At 36.5% G+C, this 21930-nt stretch overlaps 1 protein-coding gene and 1 pseudogene across 4 annotated transcripts in view; both read left to right on the top strand.

Annotated features, from left to right (window-relative positions):
• The window catches only part of DPP10 (dipeptidyl peptidase like 10), a 715620-nt gene that overhangs the window by 355472 nt on the left and 338218 nt on the right, over positions 1-21930 (top strand). For all 4 annotated transcript variants that reach the window (XM_045826271.1, XM_045826270.1, XM_045826272.1 and 1 more), the window contains one exon: positions 5191-5265. In XM_045826271.1, coding sequence (XP_045682227.1) covers positions 5191-5265 — 75 coding nt within the window. The remainder of the gene's footprint in view (positions 1-5190; positions 5266-21930) is intronic.
• Positions 17260-17413, top strand: LOC123810524 (annotated as a pseudogene).

The following is a 21930-nucleotide window of genomic DNA, read 5'->3' as shown; positions in this document are numbered from 1 at the left end:
ATTTTTAGAGAGGGAAGGGGGAGAGAGAGAGAGACAGAGAGACAGAGAGACAGAGAGAGAGAGAGAGAGAGAGAGAGAAACATCAATGTGCGGTTACTGGGGGTCATGGCCTGCAACCCAGGCATGTGCCCTGACTGGGAATTGAACCTGTGACACTTTGGTTTGCAGGCCACGCTACGCCAGCCAAGGAAACTGCAGGTTTTTATACAAAAATTATGTACATCCCTATCAGATATCATTAAGGGACTATAACCATAACACATCTAAAATGTGCATGTCTGAAATTTTCCTCAAAATTTTTTTTGTGCTTTTTCCCAGCTTAGCTTGTCTTAGCAACATCCACCCAGTAATAAACACTTGCAAACCCAGAAATGGTTTTGTACACATATTTCTCAATCTTCAAATCTAATCATTAAATGGCTTTGTCATTTGCATATATCATCTTCTCTGCACCCTTGCTTCTTTCTCAATATCTTGACATTGCTTACCTGGATTGTCACAAGAGCCTCTTGCCATATCTCATGACCTCAAGAAGTCAACAGATTCAATTCATTCTCCACTCACCTAACAGAGTAACTGTTGTAAATTCAAATCTGATTCTGTTGTTTTCTTGGCCTTAAATTTCATGAAAACAGTGATCAGTTCCGCTATATTGATGATAGTAATAATGCATGTAATCCATGGTCCAGTCCACTATCTCTGCAGGAATCTTTTAAAGCTGCTTGTGCATTTTGTGAAAGTTATTTTCATAATGTTGTCTCTATAATTTTATTTAACTGAAAAACACCAGGTCATGAAGTTTTCATATACATTACTATGAAATATATGAATAAGATACCATTTAATTCTTTAAATCTAATATCATCTTCTTTCCCCTCCTTCATTCTTATGGTAGTTATTGCTTTATCAGAAATTAGCAACTGGCAGCCCCTAAGCAGAATATGGCCCCCATGTATAAATTTAAAAGTATTGGGCTATAATTTAAAAGTCATGAGATTCTAAATTAAAATGATTCCTAGATTATCTTGAAAACTTGGAAAAATAAAAATTCTTTGTATACTTTTCCTGTAAAATAATGTTTATTGAGAGCAGAGGGATCCCTGCCTCTTTTAGGCAGTCTTACTATTCCATTTGTCCCCAGTTTACCCAGACAGCTTAATTCTTCCAGTACATACTCAGCCCATTAAGACATTAGGGTTTTGAGCCCCTGCTCGACCTCAAACTATCTGGAAACATAGTGCTTGTCTAATCTTCTTCCCAATATGAGATACAGAAGTGGATTCTAGTGGACATTGTTTCTTAACTTTGTAGCAGTATCAGTGTCTACCATGGTGCTTGTCATATTGTGAATGTTCAATAAATGAGTTTTAGCTTAACAGAATGATATATACAGAAGAGGTGCTACAAAATCTTCCTAAGCTTATTGAAAACGTGCATTAGTTTCTCAACTTGATCAAATGCCTTGTCTTCCTTGTTTAATTGGTTTAGTTAACCACCTGCATCTTAATTTTTTTTTCTGTACCTTGTTTGGCTTTAATTGAACATTCCTAGATGGTAGAGTTCATGCTTTTTAATGTGCTTTGTACCATGTTCAGTGTCAAATATACACTGGTAGACATCACTGCTAAATAATACCAATAAAAATATGTAGAAATATTTCTGCATTAATTTATTTCAGTAATGATTAAATACATAGGTAACAAAATAGCATTATTAGCTACCATGAATTTACCAAAATCCTAATTTGAAGCCATGTAAAATTGAAATTCAACCAAACCATATTTGTCATTAGGGTCAATGTAGACCCAGGGGTTTCCTGTGGCTGCTATAAGGAATTAATTTCCAGTGCAGCCAATGATAACATTAATGGCTTACACTAGGAGGGACTTGCCTGAGACTTCAAATGTTCCTTGACTAAGCTGCAAGGATGTATTTCTTATATGTGTTATCTTTAGCACATCTCTGTAGCACCAGTGACTTGCATAAAACTTTTTAAATTCAGAGAAGGTTCAGCAGCTTGGCCCCTAGAAAGGTATTTGGAAAGTTTCCCAGTATGTGAATGCTGCATAAGCTGGAGGCAGTCTAGTGATAATTAATAAAGTGTCAGACTGGATAATTGTAGGAACTGTAAAAGATACTAAGACATTGTTACTGGAGGTACAGATGCACCTGTGAATGCGTGAAGTTAATTTGTGTGAAGAATACCACATGAGAGTGGATGGGGACTAGAGAGGTGAGGTTTTCATTAAATAATTCAGACTTTGGACCTGGAAGTTCTTGTGGGGTGGGAGCAGAGGTTAGATAGAAAGAAACTCCTGCTGGTGAGATAGTGCAGGATTTATGAAAGGAATTACTCCTATATTCTTTTGTTCTCTGTGTTCTGTGATCTTCAGAAAAGTTTAAGAACTGTGGCATTAGAGTTTTCTAATCCCTGCAGGACAGAATGATGGCATTGCCCTCTTAGCTGATTTAAAATAGCAATGAGCCTCCCCTTACTGTTATAGTAAGGTTGAGAGAGATGGCCTTGAATTTTCAATGTGACCTGAACTTCCCCACTGGCTAATGTCTATCGAGTTTCAATATACAATAAATTAATGAGAGAAAGAAAGGCAATAAGAATGAGCATACCTACCTCACAGTGTTGTCATGAGGATTGAGGATTACTGAGAACTATGAAAAATCTAAGCAATTTATAGAGGTCATGATAGATGATAGGTCAATAGTAGCTCCATTGTTGTTTTTATCATTTTTATTGTCATTGAAATGGATTTTTGAAAAAATTTAAAAATCATATGAATTATTGCTAGTGATTATTCTGCCCTTCTCCTAAAGCATCTTATACATGGGCTGTACAAGATGGGTGTACAGGGTGTGGCAAAGGTAGGTTTACAGTTGTTTGTATGGAAAATAATACGATAATAAATAAAAAGTAATATAAAATAAACTGTTTTGCATGCACACATCTGTAAATCTACTTTTGCCCCACCCTATATATAGGCAAAATCTCTAAATTTTAGCATTCCATATAATAGTATTTTCTCCTAGACCACTCTACTCTATTGCAAATTTGGCTCAGAGATTAAATTATGTTATTTTAACCATAATTCTTTCACCCCCTAAATAGGTGACTTTTCTATTCTATTCTATTCTATTCTATTCTATTCTATTCTATTCTATTCTATCTTACCCAGACTTAGTGCAGACCACACAGATTAAGGACACAATTATTGTTCCCACTTAGATATCATCTTTAAGTCTCTAGTTCCCAGGTAACCTGCATTTCTTTAGCTACAATTTTGGCAGTTTCCACAATCTTCCTTCAAGTTTGATTATTCACCAGAATAACTCACAGAAAGTGCTATGCAGTTGATCCTTGAACAACATGGGGAATTACAGGTCCCAGGCCCTACACAGTGGAATATTCTTATGTAATTTCTGACTCTACAGTAGGTCCCTCACATTACAGGATTCAACCAAGTTGGAGATTGAAAACAAAAATTTTAATCCCTAGTTGGGAATCCACAGGTCAAAAACTGCAGTTGTCATGGTGAAAATACTTTTTTCCATCTTGGTCGGTTAAATCTGTAGATGTCAAACCCATGGATACAGAGGACAAACTGTAATTATTTTTAAAAATCCACATATAAGTGGACTGGCACAGTTCAAGCAGTTTTGTTCAAGGGTCAATTTGTGTCTGTGATTACTGGTTTAAAAAGGATACAAATGAAGAGCCAGAGGAAGAGGTAAATAGAGTGAATTCAGAAGGGTCCCAAGTTTCTGTCTCTGTGGAGTTGGGGTGTACCATCCTCCTTATACATTGAGATGTTTAGTAACAAGGTAGTCTTCAAATATTATCATTCAGAGCTTTTTAATCTCTAGGTTTCATTACCTAGGCATGAATGATTAAATCTTTCGGCAGGTGACTGAACTTCATTTCCAGACCTTCCACCCACCCTGACCTCCACACAGGGTTGAAAATTCCAATTATCTAATCAGGGATTTGGATCCCCTGGAGGCCAGCCCCCTCCAGAATTCATCTAGCTCTCTTCCCACACCCTGCACCTAAAGTCATTCATTAGCATAAACCTAGAATGTTCAAAGGGAATTACTTATTAGTAACAAAAGGCACTCCTACTGTTCAGGAAATTCTAAGGGTTTTAAGAGCTCTGTGCCCAGAAGCTAGGGGAAAAAAAGGCTAATATATTTTTTGTTAATCCACACAAACTTTACCAAATGTATATTAGCCAGAGTTTCTTATTTTCTCCATTGTGTTTTAGGGATTTCTAAGTAAGAAAATGTTGGCTTCAACCACTTCTAATCTTCAAGGAGAAAAGTATTGTGAAAACTACCTTGATGTAAGGTGTACAAAGTTATTGTAGATGTATATCTCTGTAAAACTAGATGAAGGAGGTTGCCCAGAATTCATATGTACTTTATTTTCTTTGTATTTTGTAGGCTTTTGATAAATCAACTCAATTTGCTTGCCTTTGCTTGAGATAGGAAGTTAAATATAATCTTTATTGCAAATAAAGTTATTTTTCCACTTTCAATGTATTTCTTCCTCATTTTATTTTCAATTTTTCTTCTGATATCAGGTCTATCCAATGATAAGATTATAAGGTCAAAATTAATCAGGTATTGTGTTGTTTTACATAGAGTTTTATGTATATAACAATTATGTATTTGTGTTTTAAACTATTTCACTCTCAGGGTTTACTTCAAAGAGATTCTGTCATTAATATAGGTGTCTTCTCCAAATATAAATTTACAACCTATAAGAAAAGTACAGTCATAAAATCATGATATCACAGAGTGTGTATTTCTTTTCATTTTGATGAACATGTAAATATAAAAGCATTATGGTTACTTACAAAGTTCAAAGAGTTTTTGCTTTTTATTTCTTATAATGAAAATATTAACATAGTTTTAAAGTGGTAACATGTAGAAAAGATATGGTAGCACATTTTTTCTTAATAAAATGTCTAATATAATTTAATTTTTATATCTATCTGTATAATCACACATATGTGGTTGCCTGTGCATATTTAATACAATTATGTGGATATCTATGTAACAGGGTTATGAGAATTGAGATTTTTTAAAAATATCATTAATTAATGTAATCTCCAAATGTACATTACTCTCTCTGTTGTCAAGATTTTAAAGATAATTATTTTGTTTTGTTTTTAGGTAACCTTCAAAGCATCAAGACATTCAGTTTCACCAGATTTGAAATATGTTCTCCTGGCATATGATGTCAAACAGGTAAAGTTACCCTCTTTGTAAACTTTTCTATGTGATAAATTCAGGTGATATTTCACAGTTTTCCTTAGCCGTCTACTCACCTAAATAAAACTTGGCATATCAATAGCCACAGGGTTCACTGATGGTCAGTGCTGTACAAGAGAAATTTGTAGGCAATGTCCTTTCTTCCATACCTGGCTAGCAAATAAAGGAGGCAATTTGCCAGGTACTGGTGCTAGTCCAAGTCCACCTCTTTCAGAGGGGACTGTTTCAGGATAACAATTTTACAAATGGGGGATTCTGACATTTTCGAGTTAGCCTTAGTCTGTACTTGAGTACAGATTTTCTTAATGGCTGGGTCCTGAATGGCAGTGTGGATAGTGGGAAAGGGCTGGTGAAAACATTTATTTAAGTTATGGTGAATGAGTTCTTTGGTAGTATTTAAGCATAAGCCTCAAGGTTGTAGAAAATTCTGAAAGTGGGACAAGCCAAGAAATTCATACCAAACAAAGAAAATATTCTTATTGTAATAGGGTTTCATTATTCCATGTCAGCTCTACAGCACAAATACAGCAGTATGTATGGTTACTGAGTCTTTTGTACTTAGACGTAATTCACACTGTTAAAAAGCAAAGTAAATGCAGAAAAGCCAGATCAGCAGATTAGTTTCTGTGGAAAATGATTGAAATCATTCAGGAAAGTTTTATGTGCTTTAGGACGGACAATAAAAATTTATAGACAGGACAGAAAGCCTCATATAATTCATTGAAAGGTTTTGAGCACATGAAATTTCACAGTTCAAAGGACCTTCTGTTTAATGGCTTTAGTCATTTGGAATACATATGTGCTATGTTTTTAGATGAGTTGTTTATATTTTCTATTTCAGATAATTAATTTACACTGAAAAATGTCAGGGAGATTGCAATCAAAGATTTTTTTTCCTATAACATACCTTGCTTGGCCTTTTATATCAACTTTCGCTGTGTTATCTCTAATGACATTTTTAAAACCACATGCAATAGTAAGTAAACTACATGACTTTTGTAAACAGAAATGTTACAACATCCCCCCGTTTTAAAAATAATATTATTTATCTAAACAATTTTAACTTAAAATGAGTGATATATTACACTGATAATACACTTTAAAAACTCAAGCCTCGGAAGCTATGGTAATTAAGGCTAAGTTGAACTGACAGAGGGATAGATGCATAAATCAATAGAACAGAATAATGAACCCAGAATAGTCTCATATAGATATGCCTAACTGACTTTTGACAAATGTGCAAAAGCAATTTAATGGAGGGAAGATATCTTTTTCAAAAAATGGTTTCTGGGGCAAATTGGACTTGCACAGACAAAAGAAGAAAAACACATTGAACTAAGTTTTACACTATAAAAACTCAAAATGAGTTATGGATTTAAATGTAGAAATGTAAATCTAGAAAACTTTTAGAAAAAAAGCAAAAAATCTTTGGGATCTATGCCTATGAAAATAGTTCTTCCTATATCAAATTTATAGTATATACAAGGAAAAAGTATTGCTCTGTGAAAGAGCCTGTTGCAAAAATTAAAATATAAGGTATAAAGTGGGAGAGAATATTTGCAACTTGGGTATTCAAAAAAAGACTAATATCTAGAATATATCAATACTCAAATTTCAGAGTTCCCCAAAAAACCTCATAAAATTAGAAAATGGACAGGCATGAGACATGTTCTTGAAGAGGACATACAGATGGCAAATAAGAACACAAAAATATGGTTAACATCATTAACCATTAAATAAATGCAATTTAAAACAACAAGCAATGCCACTACACTTATATCAGAGTGGCTAAAATGAGAAAAAAATAACTCTACCAAATGATGGCAAGCATGCAGGGAAACTGGATCACTCATACATTGCCATAGAGAATGTGTAATGAAGAGCAACTCTGGAATATAACCTATAAAATTAGACTAACTTTGGATATTTGGGCTAAATATGTCATGATTATTTGAGAATATACTTAATATCAAAAATGTAAATTAACACCATTAACATATTAAGAAAATCTTGTTATTGTCTCTCTCTTAATCTCTTTCACTCTCCAGCTTATCTTCAAGAAAAATAGTTTGATACATCAATCCTGGATTATTTTAATATGAAAAAATAATCAAACTAAATATCACAATCATATTAATTTATTTATTACTCATTTTATTTATTCATCATGTCAGGTATAAACTACTGGAATTGACATTATTTAAGTCTATGTGTACGTGCATGGTGTGTGCTGGCTGAATCATCTAAGAAACATACAATTCAGTAGAAGTAGTATGACCAAATGTATCCATCACATACAATGAGATAATCTTGTTGGAGAGAGAAGCATATGCTGGACTTTGCAGATTAAATAAATGTAGATAAATGAAAACCATTCCAGATGGGCAGACAGCATAGTACTTCACAGAAGCAGCATTAAGGTTCTGAAGGATAGTGGTCAATTCACACTTGCCCATAGGTTGACAATTTAGAGAGAAAAGAAACAAACCTGTAAGTCTTGTTAAGTCCAAATTATAGAGGAACTTGAATCTCATTTTATTCTATATAGATTATACTGAGATAGCAAATTGAGGTTATTGATGACTTTAGAGTAATTAAATACCATGTTTACCATGTGGGAGGGTGTGAGCGTGTGTATCTGAACACACGTGTATAATGTCTATTAACAAAGTTGGAAAAAACAACATTTTTTACAAAATCCAACCATTCAAATTCATCCTCTGAAATTATTTTGTTTTACTCCTCTTATCCCCCTTTCTACATAACATAAAAGTAGGGAAAGAGGAATTATCATGTGTTAAGCATTATTTTAAGTAGATGCTGTTATCCTGGTTTCAGCAAGAGAAAAGTTAATATCCTTGAAAAGCTGGAAAATGCAGGATTAGACAGATTTGAATATTTAACCAAGGGCTTTCAAGTAGGAAAAAATAACTGCACCCTAGCAAAGTGGCTGTGTACAATTTGTCTTTCCCTTAATACAAGGCAAATGAGCTGAACTAGAAAAGCTCAAATAAAGGTTGGATTCCAACTTTCAGATAGTCTACTGGTGTTCCTAGTGCTTAAACCTGGCTTCCTCTGCTGAAGTGCCTTAGTGGTGGAAGGAAGTATCTCTGATAATTCAATCCTTTTATGCCCAGGCTCCTTCTCACAATTGAAGTACTTGTTTGAACTTTCTAGGCATTTCAGTTGGTGACTTCTTACACAGAATCAGACTGGAAAGCAAAGCAAACAGAAACCTGTAGGTAGATGCCCCTGAAATATTGGAAAAAGTAACAAGAAATCAGATAATCTTTAACATTTCCCTCTTTTTTTAGATACCAAATTTTCATGATCAAAGGTCAAATAAATATTAAAAAAGCAAGTAAGTTCCATCTCATCTATCCACATTGTTGAGTTTATCCAACTGTTTTTTAAGACAAATATTTGAGAAAAATATCTTTAAAATTAACAGTATATTATTTGATCAAGGAGAGAGAATCCACTGCTTTTCTCTCTGGTTTGTGGCCATCAGTATGAACACTGATTAATCTTTAGTAACTCAGTGGGATTTTTCCTGCCTGCTTTCTCATATCCGTGCCCTTATCTAAAGGATGGAGGAAGGGTGAATAAACAGTTCCAGGGAGAAAGACAAATACTATATGATGTCACTTACATGTGTATTTTAAAATGTCAAACTTGTAAAAACAGAATTAAATGGTGGTTATCAGGGTATGGATGGTGGGGGAACAGGACAGATATTTTCTTAGGGTTCAAACCTATAACGAGTACCAAATAAGTCCTAGAGAAATGCCCTGGCTGGCGTATCTCAGTGGATTGAGCGCAGGCTGCGAACCAAAGCATCACAGGTTCGATTCCCAGTCAGGGAATATGCCTGAGTTGCAGGCCACAACCCCCAGCAAGCGCACATTGATGCTTCTCTCTCTCCCTCCCTTCCCTCTCTAAAAATAAATAAAATAAAAAAAGAGATTAAAAAAAAGATGGCAATTCCATTAAAAAAATAAGTTCTAATTGGGAGTAAAAGGGAGAAAACTGTACTTGAACAATGATTAAAATAAAAAAATAAATTCTAGAGAAATAATGTGTAATACAGTGAGTTTAGATAACAATATTATATTATTCTTATCAAACTTGCTAAGAGGCTAGAACTTAATTATTCCAATTACTTAAAAGAAATGATAATTATGTAACATGGTAGAGGTGCTAATTATCCCTACAATGGCAATCACATTATGATATATAAATGTATCACATTAACAAGTTGTACACCTTAAATTTACACAATGCTATAAGTCAAATATATTTCAGTTATTTAAGAAACAGAATTCTGGGTATGGAGTGATAAAGTGCTTACATTATCTCTTAGAGAGAAGGTGGTGGCTTGCTTGCAGGTTTTCCTTCAATCACTTTTGTACATTTTAAGCAATGTTTTAAATATATGTTATTGATTATGCTATTACAGTTGTCCCATTTCCCCCCTTCACTCCTTTCTACCCTGCACGCCCCCTCCCACCCACACATCCCCTTTAGTTCATGTTCATGGGTTGTACATATAAGTTCTTTGGCTTCTACATTTCCTACACATTTTTACCCTTCCCCTTTCTATTTTCTACCTACTATCTATGCTATTTATTCTCTGTACCTTTCCCCCCTTTCTTCTCCTCCCACTCTCCTGTTGTTAACCCTCCATGTGGTCTCCACTTCTGTGCTTCCCTTCCTGTTCTAGTTATTTGTTTAGTTTGCTTTTGTCTTTGGTGTGGTTGTTAATAACTGTGAGTTTATTGTCATTTTACTGTCCATATTTTTCATCTTCTTGTTTTTCTTAGATAAGTCCTTTTAACATTTCATATAATAAGGGCTTTGTGAACTCCTTTAACTTGGCCTTATCTGAGAAGCACTTTATCTGTTCTTCCATTCTAAACGAAAGCTTTGCTGGATAGAGTCATCTTGGATGTAGGTCCTTGCCTCTCGTGACTTGGAATACTTCTTTCCAGCCCCTTCTTGTCTGTAAGGTCTTTTGAGAAATCAGCTGACAGTCTGATGGGAACTCCTTTGTAGGTAACTGTCTCCTTTTCTCTTTCTATTTCTAGGATTCTCTCCTTAATTTTAATCTTGGCTAATGTAATTATGATGTGCCTTGGTGTGTTCTTCCTTGGATCCACTTTCTTTGGGACTCTCTGAGCTTCCTGGACTTCCTGAAAGTCTATTTCTTTTGCCAGATTGAGGGAGTTCTCCTTTATTATTTGTTCAAATAAGTATTCAATTTGTTGCTCTTCCTCTTCTCCTTCTGGTACCCCTATAATCTGGACGTTGAAACATTTAAAGATGTCCTGGAGGTTCCTAAGCCTCTCCTCATTTTTTTGAATTCTTGTTTCTTCATTCTTTTCTGGTTGAATGTTTCTTTCTTCCTTCTGCTTCACACCATTAATCTGAGTTCCAGTTTCCTTCCCATAACTATTGGTTTCCTGTACATTTTCCTTTATTTCACTTAGCATAGCCTTCATTTTTTCATCTAATTTGTGACCAAATTCAACCAATTCTATGAACATCCAGATTCCCAGTGTTTTGAACTGTGCATCTGATAGGTTGGCTATCTCTTTGTTGCTTAGTTGTATTTTTTCTGGAGCTTTGATCTATTCTTTCATTTGGGGCATTTTTTTCTTTCACCTTGACACACCTGTTATGTAGTGAGGGACATAGCCTCAGGTGTTCAAAAGGGCAAAGTAACCCTCTGTGTTGTGATGCTGTATGTGGGGAAGGGATCTGAGAGGGAACAATGGTGTTTGCTCCACTCTCTGCCAGATTTCAGTCACTTTCCCCTCTTCCCACAAGCAAATTAGGCCCTCTGGTGCTGATTCCTGTGTGGGTGGGTTTATATACATTCTAGGACCCTGTGGGTCTCCCCAATGAATTCTGTGAAGTGGGAGTTTCTCCTTCTGTCTCACCCCCCACAAGTATTTTCAGTCAGTGGTTTGAAGCTTTATTTCCCCGAGCTGGAGCCCTGGTTGCATAGTCCATCCCGCTCCCCAGTTTTTTCTCCTGGTTTATTTGCATGCAAATGTGGGACTGCCCAGTGTGCAGTGCTGCCTTGTCGGCTACCTTGTGCACCCCGCACAACCTGCTGCCTCACTGGGTCCACCAGCCACTGCCTTGCCCGCCCAGGTCCTCCTTGTCACAGGTCTTCTCTGCCCAGCCACCTGTCTCTACCCCTCCTACCGGTCTGGATGAATTTTTCTTCTTTAACTCCTTGGTTGTTGGACTTTCATACAGTTCAATGTTCTGCCAGTTCTGGTTGTTTTTTGTTTTTAAATTGTTGTTGTCCTTCTTCTGGTTGTGCGAGGAGGCACAATGTGTCTACCTATGCCCCCATCTTAGCCAAAAGTCCCATATTTGCATCTTAATATTTCTGTCATTATACTGTACATGTACATTTATCAGTACATCACCTTGATGAAACTATTATAAGACCCTTAAAGTTGAGAACTTTGCTTCATTCATATTAATTCACATAGTGTTTTCTACATCAAACAACATGTTGTATAAGGGGACAGCAGTAGTCTTAAACCACATGCTCTGTACAAGCTCCCTGCTGCTAAGTCACAAGTTGCTTGCCTGCCTTGGGCAATCTCCCTCCTCCAGTGGCCCCTCCCTTCATAGGGAGGATAACCCACTATTAACCTTCAGTTCTGCCTTTGGGTTTTTCCCCTCATCCCTTGCCTTCTCTTGGTGATTGGGCATGACCCCTCTGTTAAAATTTCCCCTTTTAACACGCTCAGGACTTTGCAATATTACAAAGACAATGGGTGATGGTTTAGGTCTTCTGGAACTACTTCTTGCTGGCCATGGGCATAGTCCTACCTGTCCCCTAGGTCCAGAGATCCCTAAAAAATGGAGGGTGTACTACAATGTAGGGTGGACTTCACACACAGGGAAAGATCTTGCAGAGTCCAGGTCAGTTGGCTGTCCCTGGAAAGTGGTGTGCTCAATGTCTAAAAGATGGCTTTACTGGACAAATTGGCACTCTTGTCATACTCAAGAGATGACAAATTTGAGAGAGTGTTAGAAGGCACAATCAAACCTTAACAACTAAATGACAAAGATAGGGACCAATTCTACAATGTCCAATGTTAGGAAAGTTGTGGCATCCTTACAGGAATGTGTGCAAGGTTTGTCACAACTCTCTGAAGCCCTTTTGCCTACTATATTTACCTTTGGCTGAAGGAAATATTCTGAGATTCCCCCCTTTAACACATCTGGGCCCTTTCTGTCTAAACCCTCAGGGCAGAAAAAGAAAGCAGCTTTAAGCTAAGCTGACAGACTGCCCCATACTTTACCAACTTAACCACTTAGTCCAACCAAACCATCGAGTCTCAGGACAGAGTGATGCAGACAGGCTTCTAAAAGTGAGGCTTATACTCTATAAACAATTACCCAGGTAAATGAGATCATAGGTATATATTTTATTAAAAAAGAAGTGAGAACATACAGGTTAAGTCACACAACAAATTACAAATCAGTCTGTGAGTCCACAAAACTGCCTTTTGAGAAGATATCCAGTTGCCAGGCCTTTGCTGGAATGACATTAAACAGTCACAATCTGACAAACTCTTCCTGACTATAAATTGAACATCTCTGATGATGTCACAAACTCAGTTCATGGTCCAAGTGAAAACAAAACTTTGAAGACAGTTAGCTGCATTAGATTCTAGTGTCCACCACTGAGCATTGTGATTTTCCTTGAAGCCTAATTTTTCTCGTGATCACCCTAATTGTCCTCAAAAGGGACTATATTAAGTCCAGTTTCGTTTTTACCCATTCATTTGCATAAACACAACAAAAGCAACAACTAATCACATAGACTTTTTAAATCTGCTTTGCTGGAACTTGCACAAGGAACCTTTAGACTGATCTTTATTGTGTCCTTCAGAGCACAGAATCCAAGGCTCACAACTGCTATCAGGCTTTTCCTGCAGTACCTACATCCCTCAAGTTCTTGAGGTCCCCATTGTGTATTAGGGCCCCTCCTTGCCGTCTCTCAGAAAAGCAGCCCTGATCCCTTCCCTGGAAAGACTGCTATGCCATGAACCAAAAGACCAAATAAGGTAGCAGGGCACTTCTCCAGTGGGCTTGTATTAGCTTTGAAATTCCATTTCAGTCCCTCAGGGTTTCTGGTAACAACCAGGGCCTATGTATGGCTCCTTCAGGCATGACATTCCAGTCAATGTCTTGGTTAATAAAACCACAAGTGGAACTTGGTTTTAATGGTTTTATTCAAATAAACTTTATGCCATCACTCACTCATTAAGTATGCCAAATTCATAAGGGATCAGGTAAGGGAGAAAAATACAAAGTAAAAAGGAAAATCCTATCTATCCGATATCCACCAAAATTACATCTCCATGCCTTATATCTTGCACTGCTTACTTTCTTACTTAGAGTGAAGTTTTAACAAACTCCCATAAACCTCAACTACCTTCCGAACACAAACAAAACAAAATGTAAAGCAAAGACAGAGTTTGAAAAGGAGAAGGGACTAAACACTAGCCTTCCAATCTTGTCTCACACCCACCACTCTTACCAGTTGGTCACACAGACATTCTTTCCTAGGTCCCAACTGGCCTGAAGCCCCAATGGTAGAGACATTGTCTTGCCTACCAGTGCATCCCCTGGTCTAGCTGAGACATGACCCCCCATGAGCCTGTCCTGTGGCAGAGACATGCTCTCTTGCCCCCAGCTGTACTGCACTGGCACCAAACGACCTTTCCTAGGTCCCAATGGCTGAGGCACTCTCTCTACTACCAGTCTCACAGATGACCTCTACTATTTCCCAATGACCAAACAACAGAGACAGGATTTCCAATGTATACAAAACAGCAAAGTTCAAACCACATCCCCTAAAATCAGAAAGCAAGAAAAGAAAACAAACAAGCAAAGAATAAAGCAAACAAAGAATGCTGTTCCCAAGAACTGACTTTTGCTTTTCTTCCAGCTTTAAAACTTTCACCACCTTCTATATTTTTTTCACATTTAGCTATAACTCATTTCCAGTCCTTGTTCTCTTCAACAATAGGAAGAACCATACTCGAACTCAATATCTGGCAGCTAAAAGTCCCTAGGTCTCCAATGACATCCTGCAACTGCTGAAATCTAGACCCTGCAAACATCTTATTGTGCAATGATCTGAATGCTTCAACATGTGGGATCTCATTCCACTTCCCTAATGATATGCAATATAGTTCCAACTCCATGATGGTATTGCAATTTAGGGAACCATACATGGTCCATCTTTCCCCATAGTCCAAAATATACATGGGCCAAACAATGTTGCAATAGAAAGCCAATTTTTCCTAACACATTGGAGAATTGCTGTACCTACTCCAGTCCTCTAAAATTTTACCCAGATGGTCCCCTTTAGGAGCCAACACAGGATAACTTTTACCAGACCAGTATAGGCCACATGCTGTAACCAGAAAAGTGTTGGCTAATTGGAAACATACAAGCAACACTTGAACCCACAGCTTCATTTCTCAAGCATGTTTTGGGGTCTTATCTTCTGTCAACTGGTGCTATGGCACTTTAGAACTCTGCTGCTCTTCACTCAATCCTAGTCATATAGCTTCTTTGGGGAACCATATGTGGGGCTGAAGGACCAAACAGTGACCTCTGCACAGTAGCCTCTTAAAGCTTGGGTGATTCCCACCCCCTCTTAGAGTCTGTCTCTTTTCCAGATCCATTTCCTCACTGGTTCCCTTGAGCTCAGACAGCTCTCACTCAAAGTGCTGTTCCTGGCTACCAGAGCTGTTCCTGTCAGACATTGGTCCATGGCCTCCCAAGCTCAAATGCCCATCATTGGACCCCAGTTTAGAACTCACATGGTCCCCCTTGAACCCTAATTCATGGCCCTCAGAACCAGAGCTGTCCCTATCAAAAGTTATGCAGAGAACCTGACTGGTATGGTGCCTATGTGGTACATAGCTCAGAGGGTGCATATAGCCCACCAAATTGCCTGGAGCCAAAATGGCGTAACAACCACATGACTCATCTCCTATGGTGGACCACTCATTCCACTCATCTTCCATGACAGAGTACTCATGTAACCCACCCAAAGTGGTGGAGCACTCACAAGGCACAGTGCCCAATCCCCAGCATGCATGTGAGGCTAATTCTCACAGTCTTGGGGATCCACCATTCTAGCATTCCTGGCAACCAGCACTGTGTTACCACCGTTCAAGGGTGGACAAATTCACACAGGATTCAGGCAGATGGAAGAAACTTTGTGAAGCTGTGGGGATGTCTGATGTGCCTTTATTCAAAGGCAGGGTGATCCACGCATGGTGCAAACCATGTGTTGCACAGCAGGAAGTTGTAACTCCCTTATATACTTTTTTTTTCAATTTATTTTATTTATTTTTTACAAAGGGGAAGGGAGGGAGAAAGAGAGGGAGAGAAACATCATTGTGTGGTTGCCTTTCATGCACTCCTTACTGGAGACCTGGCCCACAACCCAGGCATGTGCCCTGATTGGGAATCTAACCAGCAACCCTTTGGTTCCCAGGCCGGCACTCAATCTATTGAGTCACACTAGCCAGGGCTGAGGGTCTACTTTCTTAAAATCCAAGTGTTTCATTTGACAAAAGACCTAAGTGGCAAGAACTGAATTAACTATGTATATGACAATGATTTAGAAAAAACAATACCATATAAGGCAAATGATATACTAGTATTTTTCTTTCTTTTTAAAAATTATTTTATTTTCACTTAGCATAATGCTTTCCAGTTCCATCCATGCTGTCACAAGGCTAGGAGTTCCTTCTTTCTTTCTGCTGCATAGAATTCCATTGTGTAAATGTATACCTTTACCAGGAATCTAAACAACAAAACAAATAAACAAGCAAAATATAACCAAAGACACTGAAATAGAGAACAACAGGCTGACAGTGTCCAGAGGGGAGAGGGGAGGGAATTTCAGGGGAAAAGAGAAAGGGTTTACAGGAACAAGTATAAAGGACACATGGACAAAAACTAGGGGGGATTAAAATGAGAGGGAGGTGGGGAGGGCCGGGTGGGTGGGCTGGGATGGGAGTAAAAGATAGAAAATTGTACTTGAATAACAATTAAAATAAAATTTAAGAAAGAAAAATAAATAAAATTATTTTATTTTTATTTAATTACAGTTGTCTGCATTTATCCCCCACCACTTTCCCCTACCCCAGCCATCTCCACCTCCCTCTCTTGCTTCCATCCCCCCTTGGTTTTGTCCATGTGTCTTTTATAGTTGTTTCTGAAAACCCTCCCCCCCTTCCCCCATTATCCCCTCCCACACCCTCTCTGGTTACTGTCAGGTTCTTAATTTCAGTGACTCTGGTTATATTTTGCTTGCTGTTTTCTTTTGTTGATTAGGTTCCAGTTGAAATTGAGATCATATGTTATTTAATATTTTTCTTTAGTGTTTCAAAATAAGTTGATCCTGGATTTAATGTCCAACTGTTCCTTTCTGGACTTGGACACAGGTCTGGCCTCATTTGCCCTTTCAGATTGATGCTTAATCTGTCATGTTATAATGATATGTGATTTAGTGAGTAGTGAATGGAATTTGGAGCCAAATATGTGAGTTTATGTTTAAGCTATTCATACTTAAATTTATGGTTGAAGTGTTAACATGCATACAAATGCACATATTATGAAGAATGCCTTATGAATATTTAAAAACTGAATATATCCCTGTAACCATCATCCAGATGAAGAAACAAAACATTACTTTCCAGTCACCACTTACCACAAGGCTAACACTGGTCAAGCTTTTAACAGCTTAGATTAGTTTTGTCTGTTTACATAGTTTAGATAGATGGATACATACAAACATACATATGTACATACATAGAAAGATAGTTGGATTCATATAGTATACATTATTTTACGTCTTCTTGTCAGCATAAGTTTGTGAAATATATCCATATTGCTCCATAGTTGGATACTGTGTCTCAACCTTTTGGCTAAGAGCAAGTGTAGTATCTGTTCTTATCAGTTTAATAGTTGGATAATCCCTAACTCACTTTCCCTACTATAAGAAATTACACTACCTATGCCACAGTTTATCCATTCTACTGCTGATTGGACTGTAAAAAAAAATGTGTGGATTTATATAAATAAAAGATTTAGGCTTTGGATTATTTATTTAATTATCCCATTTCTATCATTACCTTGTTTTTCCTTTAGCAATTATTTTAAAAAGGGACTGTAGTAGAGGGAGCAAGCTTTTGTTGAATACTCATATCATATTTCTTATGTGGGAAATGTGATTGTCAATTTAAACCTCCCAAGTCTTTGTTTCTTTGTTAGTGATATTTTTTGCAGAGGTAGGAGACTTAGAGATGCTAATGCAAGGAACCCATTCACAGTTGCAGAGCTGAGACACAATCCCATTGTTCTGGTGCCAAAGCCCCTAGTCTTTGATCATATTGTCATTTTGAAAGAGCTTTTACATGTCTTCATAGATTTATTCTGTATATTGGCATATTTATTTTTCCATTCATTTCAAATAATATCAACTATGTTCTAACTGCAAAACAAATGTAATTTATATTGCATATTATTATTTGCAACGCTCAGGTAGCACTTATTATATTTCTCCAGACTTAGTTATACATTTTATTTTTACATTTCCTTCTTAGAAGTTGTTTCTCATAACTTCTCAATAATAGCCAACTGAATTATTGTAGAATGCATGGCAATACTATAAATTTAAAAATACTTTAAATAAGAAAATATACATTTCCAATATGAGGAAGTATAGACATTATACATCTTGATGGTCAGAATATTTGTGGTTAAGAATCATAATCTAGTATATGACATTTTCCATATCAGAAAAAAGTTATTTTTCTGTAATTCTGAGTTATGTGAAATCATAGATAGTATTTGCTATTTAAATCCAGTTTACTTTATATATTATCCTAATATGTTGGAAATTATTAGTTAATTTGAAATATTTAACAATTGCATTTTAAACCGTCCTTGAAAAGTCAATTTTGTTTATGTATACATCTCTTTATTATAGCTGAACAAGTAGAAACAAGTATTTAAAAACAAACTCTTTAAATAATTGTCATTTATTGGTTTTTGTTATTTAGATTAACAATATACATAAATAAACTAATGAATAGTTTAATTAACTATTTTACATTGTCAACTTCCTTATGTCTTAGGTTTGGGATCAGATATTTTAATTAAATTAACTGTTATTTTGGCATAATTAGACATAAATTTTCATGAGAGTAACCTTTTTCCAAATAAAAAGTAGAAACTGAATGAATTTTTAAAATTGTGTGTAATAAACCCTGGCTGGCGTAGCTCAGTGGATTGAGTGCAGGCTGTGAACCAAAGTGTCACAGGTTCGATTCCCAGTCAGGGCACATGCCTGGGTTGCAGGCCAGGTCCCCAGCAACTGCAGATTGATGTTTCTCTCTCTCTCTCTCCCTTCCTTCCCTCTCTAAAAATAAATAAAATAAAATCTTTAAAAAAATAATTGTGTGTAATAGAAGGAACAAATCAATGATACGTATACTGGAGTTGCAGTATCAGTGCCTGTCCTCCAGAGCTGATGCTCTGATATTCTCTCACGTTAAATGTGTGCATTTCAGATTATGGTTTTACTGGTCTGTAGCTCTGTAGACAACCCCTTCTTATGATAAATATCTATCCTAACTAAGAAGTAATCACAGTAAAATGAATCCTGAATGCATTACTGCCTGAAAATGTAACTCTTCTCTAGTGAATTATCTAATTAAAGTCTGGGTCTTAATACTTCAGTGCTTTACAATTACAGACACGTATTTAAAAAGTCTGTGGGTGTAGACGATCTGGTCATGGGATTGCCTAAGCTATTAAGATTCATACACTTGGGTACACTAATATTTCAAATAATCCTATTTATAATAAACTCAGGGAAACTGAAGTATAGCAAAGGGACTATATTTAAATGTATGGAACTTGAAGTTGACTCTGAGAGCCACCTGCCTTCCAGAGCCCATCAAATGCACTTATATGTTCTATGTAACTGCTGCTAAACTGCCTTCCTAGTTAACTTCCTTGTTACTAAAGAGGAGTAATAAAGCATAAAAAAAGATATTAATATTAATTTTGGAATTTTTCTTGTTTTTGTTAAAGCAGGAGAATCCTAGGAGAAAAAAACAACAGTGGAAGGCAGAAAACTTAAGTTTTGAAAGATAGTATTTACAATTTGTAGGAGCTATTAATGTATTTCTCAGATTATTACTATTTCACACACATGGCATTTATTTTCTTTTGATTTGGAAAACAATATGTTTATTATAGAGAATCTGAAAGTGCTGAAAAGCATGAAGATAATTAGAATACCTGTATTTATCTTTCAGAGAAAAATCACTGTTAATATATTGAATTATCTCACTCAAGCCTTGTTTATGTCAGAAATATGTATATCGTTCCATTTATAGATAAATGGTCTATAAGATTCATTAGAATGCTTTGAGAATCACTATATTAGCAAAATACTGTCATAGTAAGTGTTAAAGTCTTGTGTAATTACTTCAAAACTTAGTGACATATAGCAGTACCATCATCATCATGGATTCTGTGTGTCAGGCATTCTGGAAGGACTCAGGTGTACAGCTGCCACCTGTGGTCCCCTATATGATTGCTCTCAGGTGTCCACTGGAGCTGCAGTCATCTGAGACCTCGCTGAAGCTGGAATATTTGCTTCCAAGGTGGCTCACTCATACAGCGGGTGAGTTAATTCTGGCTGGTGCAGACAGCATCAGTTTTTCTCTAGGCGAACCTCTCCATGAGGCTGTTGATGTCCTCATCGCACAGCAGCTGGATTCTCCTAGAGTGCGTGACACAAAGAAGCAGGAAGAGTCTTCAGTGCCTTTTTTGACACAAGCTTGGGACTCATAAACCTTCACTGCTACTATGGTTTTCCAGTCACACAGGGGCTGCTGTGATTCCAGGTTGGAGGGGAGGACACTAGGCCATGAAAACCAGGAATTGAGTCATTGGCTGTCACAGAGCCTGCAATGAAGGAATTGAATTTCATGAACTCTTTGGATAGTACATCATGAAAACATGGTAGTAAGTGATTACATGCTGAGTGCCCATGAAGTTAGGTGGCTTTAAAGTTGACTAACTAGCCAGTGATTAATTAATTAATATGATGTGTGAGTCTCTATCAATATATCACAACTTTTATTATTTGCATGGTTCTTTCCTGTTCAGTAGGATTAATCCTATTTTAAATAAATAAAGAATACTTTAAAAGTTTTGAATGAGCAAATTGGAATCAAGAGTTGAATTAGTAAACTACAGAATCAAAATTCCAAACAATCTAGAGACAGGAATCCTGACTCAAGCCAACACCTGTGTTGCATATAAAACATGGTTCTTGGGATAATCGCTGCTATGCCAACCTATTTTATTGACTATAAACTCAGTGTAAACTTAGACTGTCATATGGACCTTAAAAACACTGAAAGGTTTCTAGGCCAACTTAACAAAATTAAATTATCTAGAACTGCAGCCACTGGCCACATGTGGCTATTGAATCCTTGAAATATGGTTAGTTTAATTTGAGTTGTTCTATAAGTGTAAAAATAAATACTCTGGATTTTGAAGGCTTAGTAAAAAATGTAAAATATTAATAATGAATCATTTATAATATGCATTTGTATATATTAAGTAAATAGATTAGTAATTGATTTAACCTGTTTTGTTCTGTATTACTATGCCCACAAAATTTAAACCTAACTATGTAGGGCTAACATTATATTTCTGTTGCTGGTGTGCTCAGCGTGTTCATCAATGCCCAGCACCTTGAATGGTAACTGGAAAACACCTGAGATCCTGTACCCAACTGGAGTATGGTATAGGAGACAAGAATAATTCTCAAATATTTAGAAATGATAATGAAGCAGTTAGATATGTAGTTATGGGAAGAGAAAACTTGGAAAAATATAGGGAGAATTATAGGTATGTTGAGTATTGTAGAGCTATCATAGCAAATAGAAATTAGATGTATTTCTCTAAGTAAAACTAAGGCCAATGGTATTAAATGGCATCAGGAAGTCAGATTTTGTTTCAGCATGAAAAAGGCCTTTCTAACAATCCCTTGTTCAACAAGTCAGAGGATCCTGTGAGGGCAGCATCTACTTTCTTTAGAAATTTCCAAAAGGTAAATGAATAACTGTTCATCAGAGGCATTGTGTTAGGATAAGTTATATTTCAAAGCCTTTCATTAATCCAAGAAAGATAACAGTTTTCCCCCTGAAACACATTACACCATAAACACAGGAAGAGATGTATAACTCTCCAACTAATATGTCAAGTTTGAAATCTTGCAGAATATACAGTCTCTGACTATTCTTGCTAGAGATTTCAAACAAAAGCAGTGGAATTTGCTTTATTTAATCATAAACATTTTGAAAAGGATCAAATACAAGGTAACTTTTCAGGGAACAGTAACAATAATAATTCTCACTGAAATAGAAAACTTCAAGAGGAAACAAATAAGCAAATATAATATGCACACATAAAAAGAAATTCAGAAGTAGTATTTTCTGATTATGGCAAGAAATAACGTATGGCTTCTAAATGGTGTTTACACTAATCAAC

This window comes from Phyllostomus hastatus, unplaced genomic scaffold (assembly GCF_019186645.2).
Source record: "Phyllostomus hastatus isolate PE091 unplaced genomic scaffold, TTU_PhHast_1.1 phas_scaffold_60, whole genome shotgun sequence".
Classification (NCBI taxonomy): domain Eukaryota; kingdom Metazoa; phylum Chordata; class Mammalia; order Chiroptera; family Phyllostomidae; genus Phyllostomus; species Phyllostomus hastatus.
Note: the sequence above shows the minus strand (reverse complement) of the source record. Positions and strands in the feature narration are given on the sequence as shown.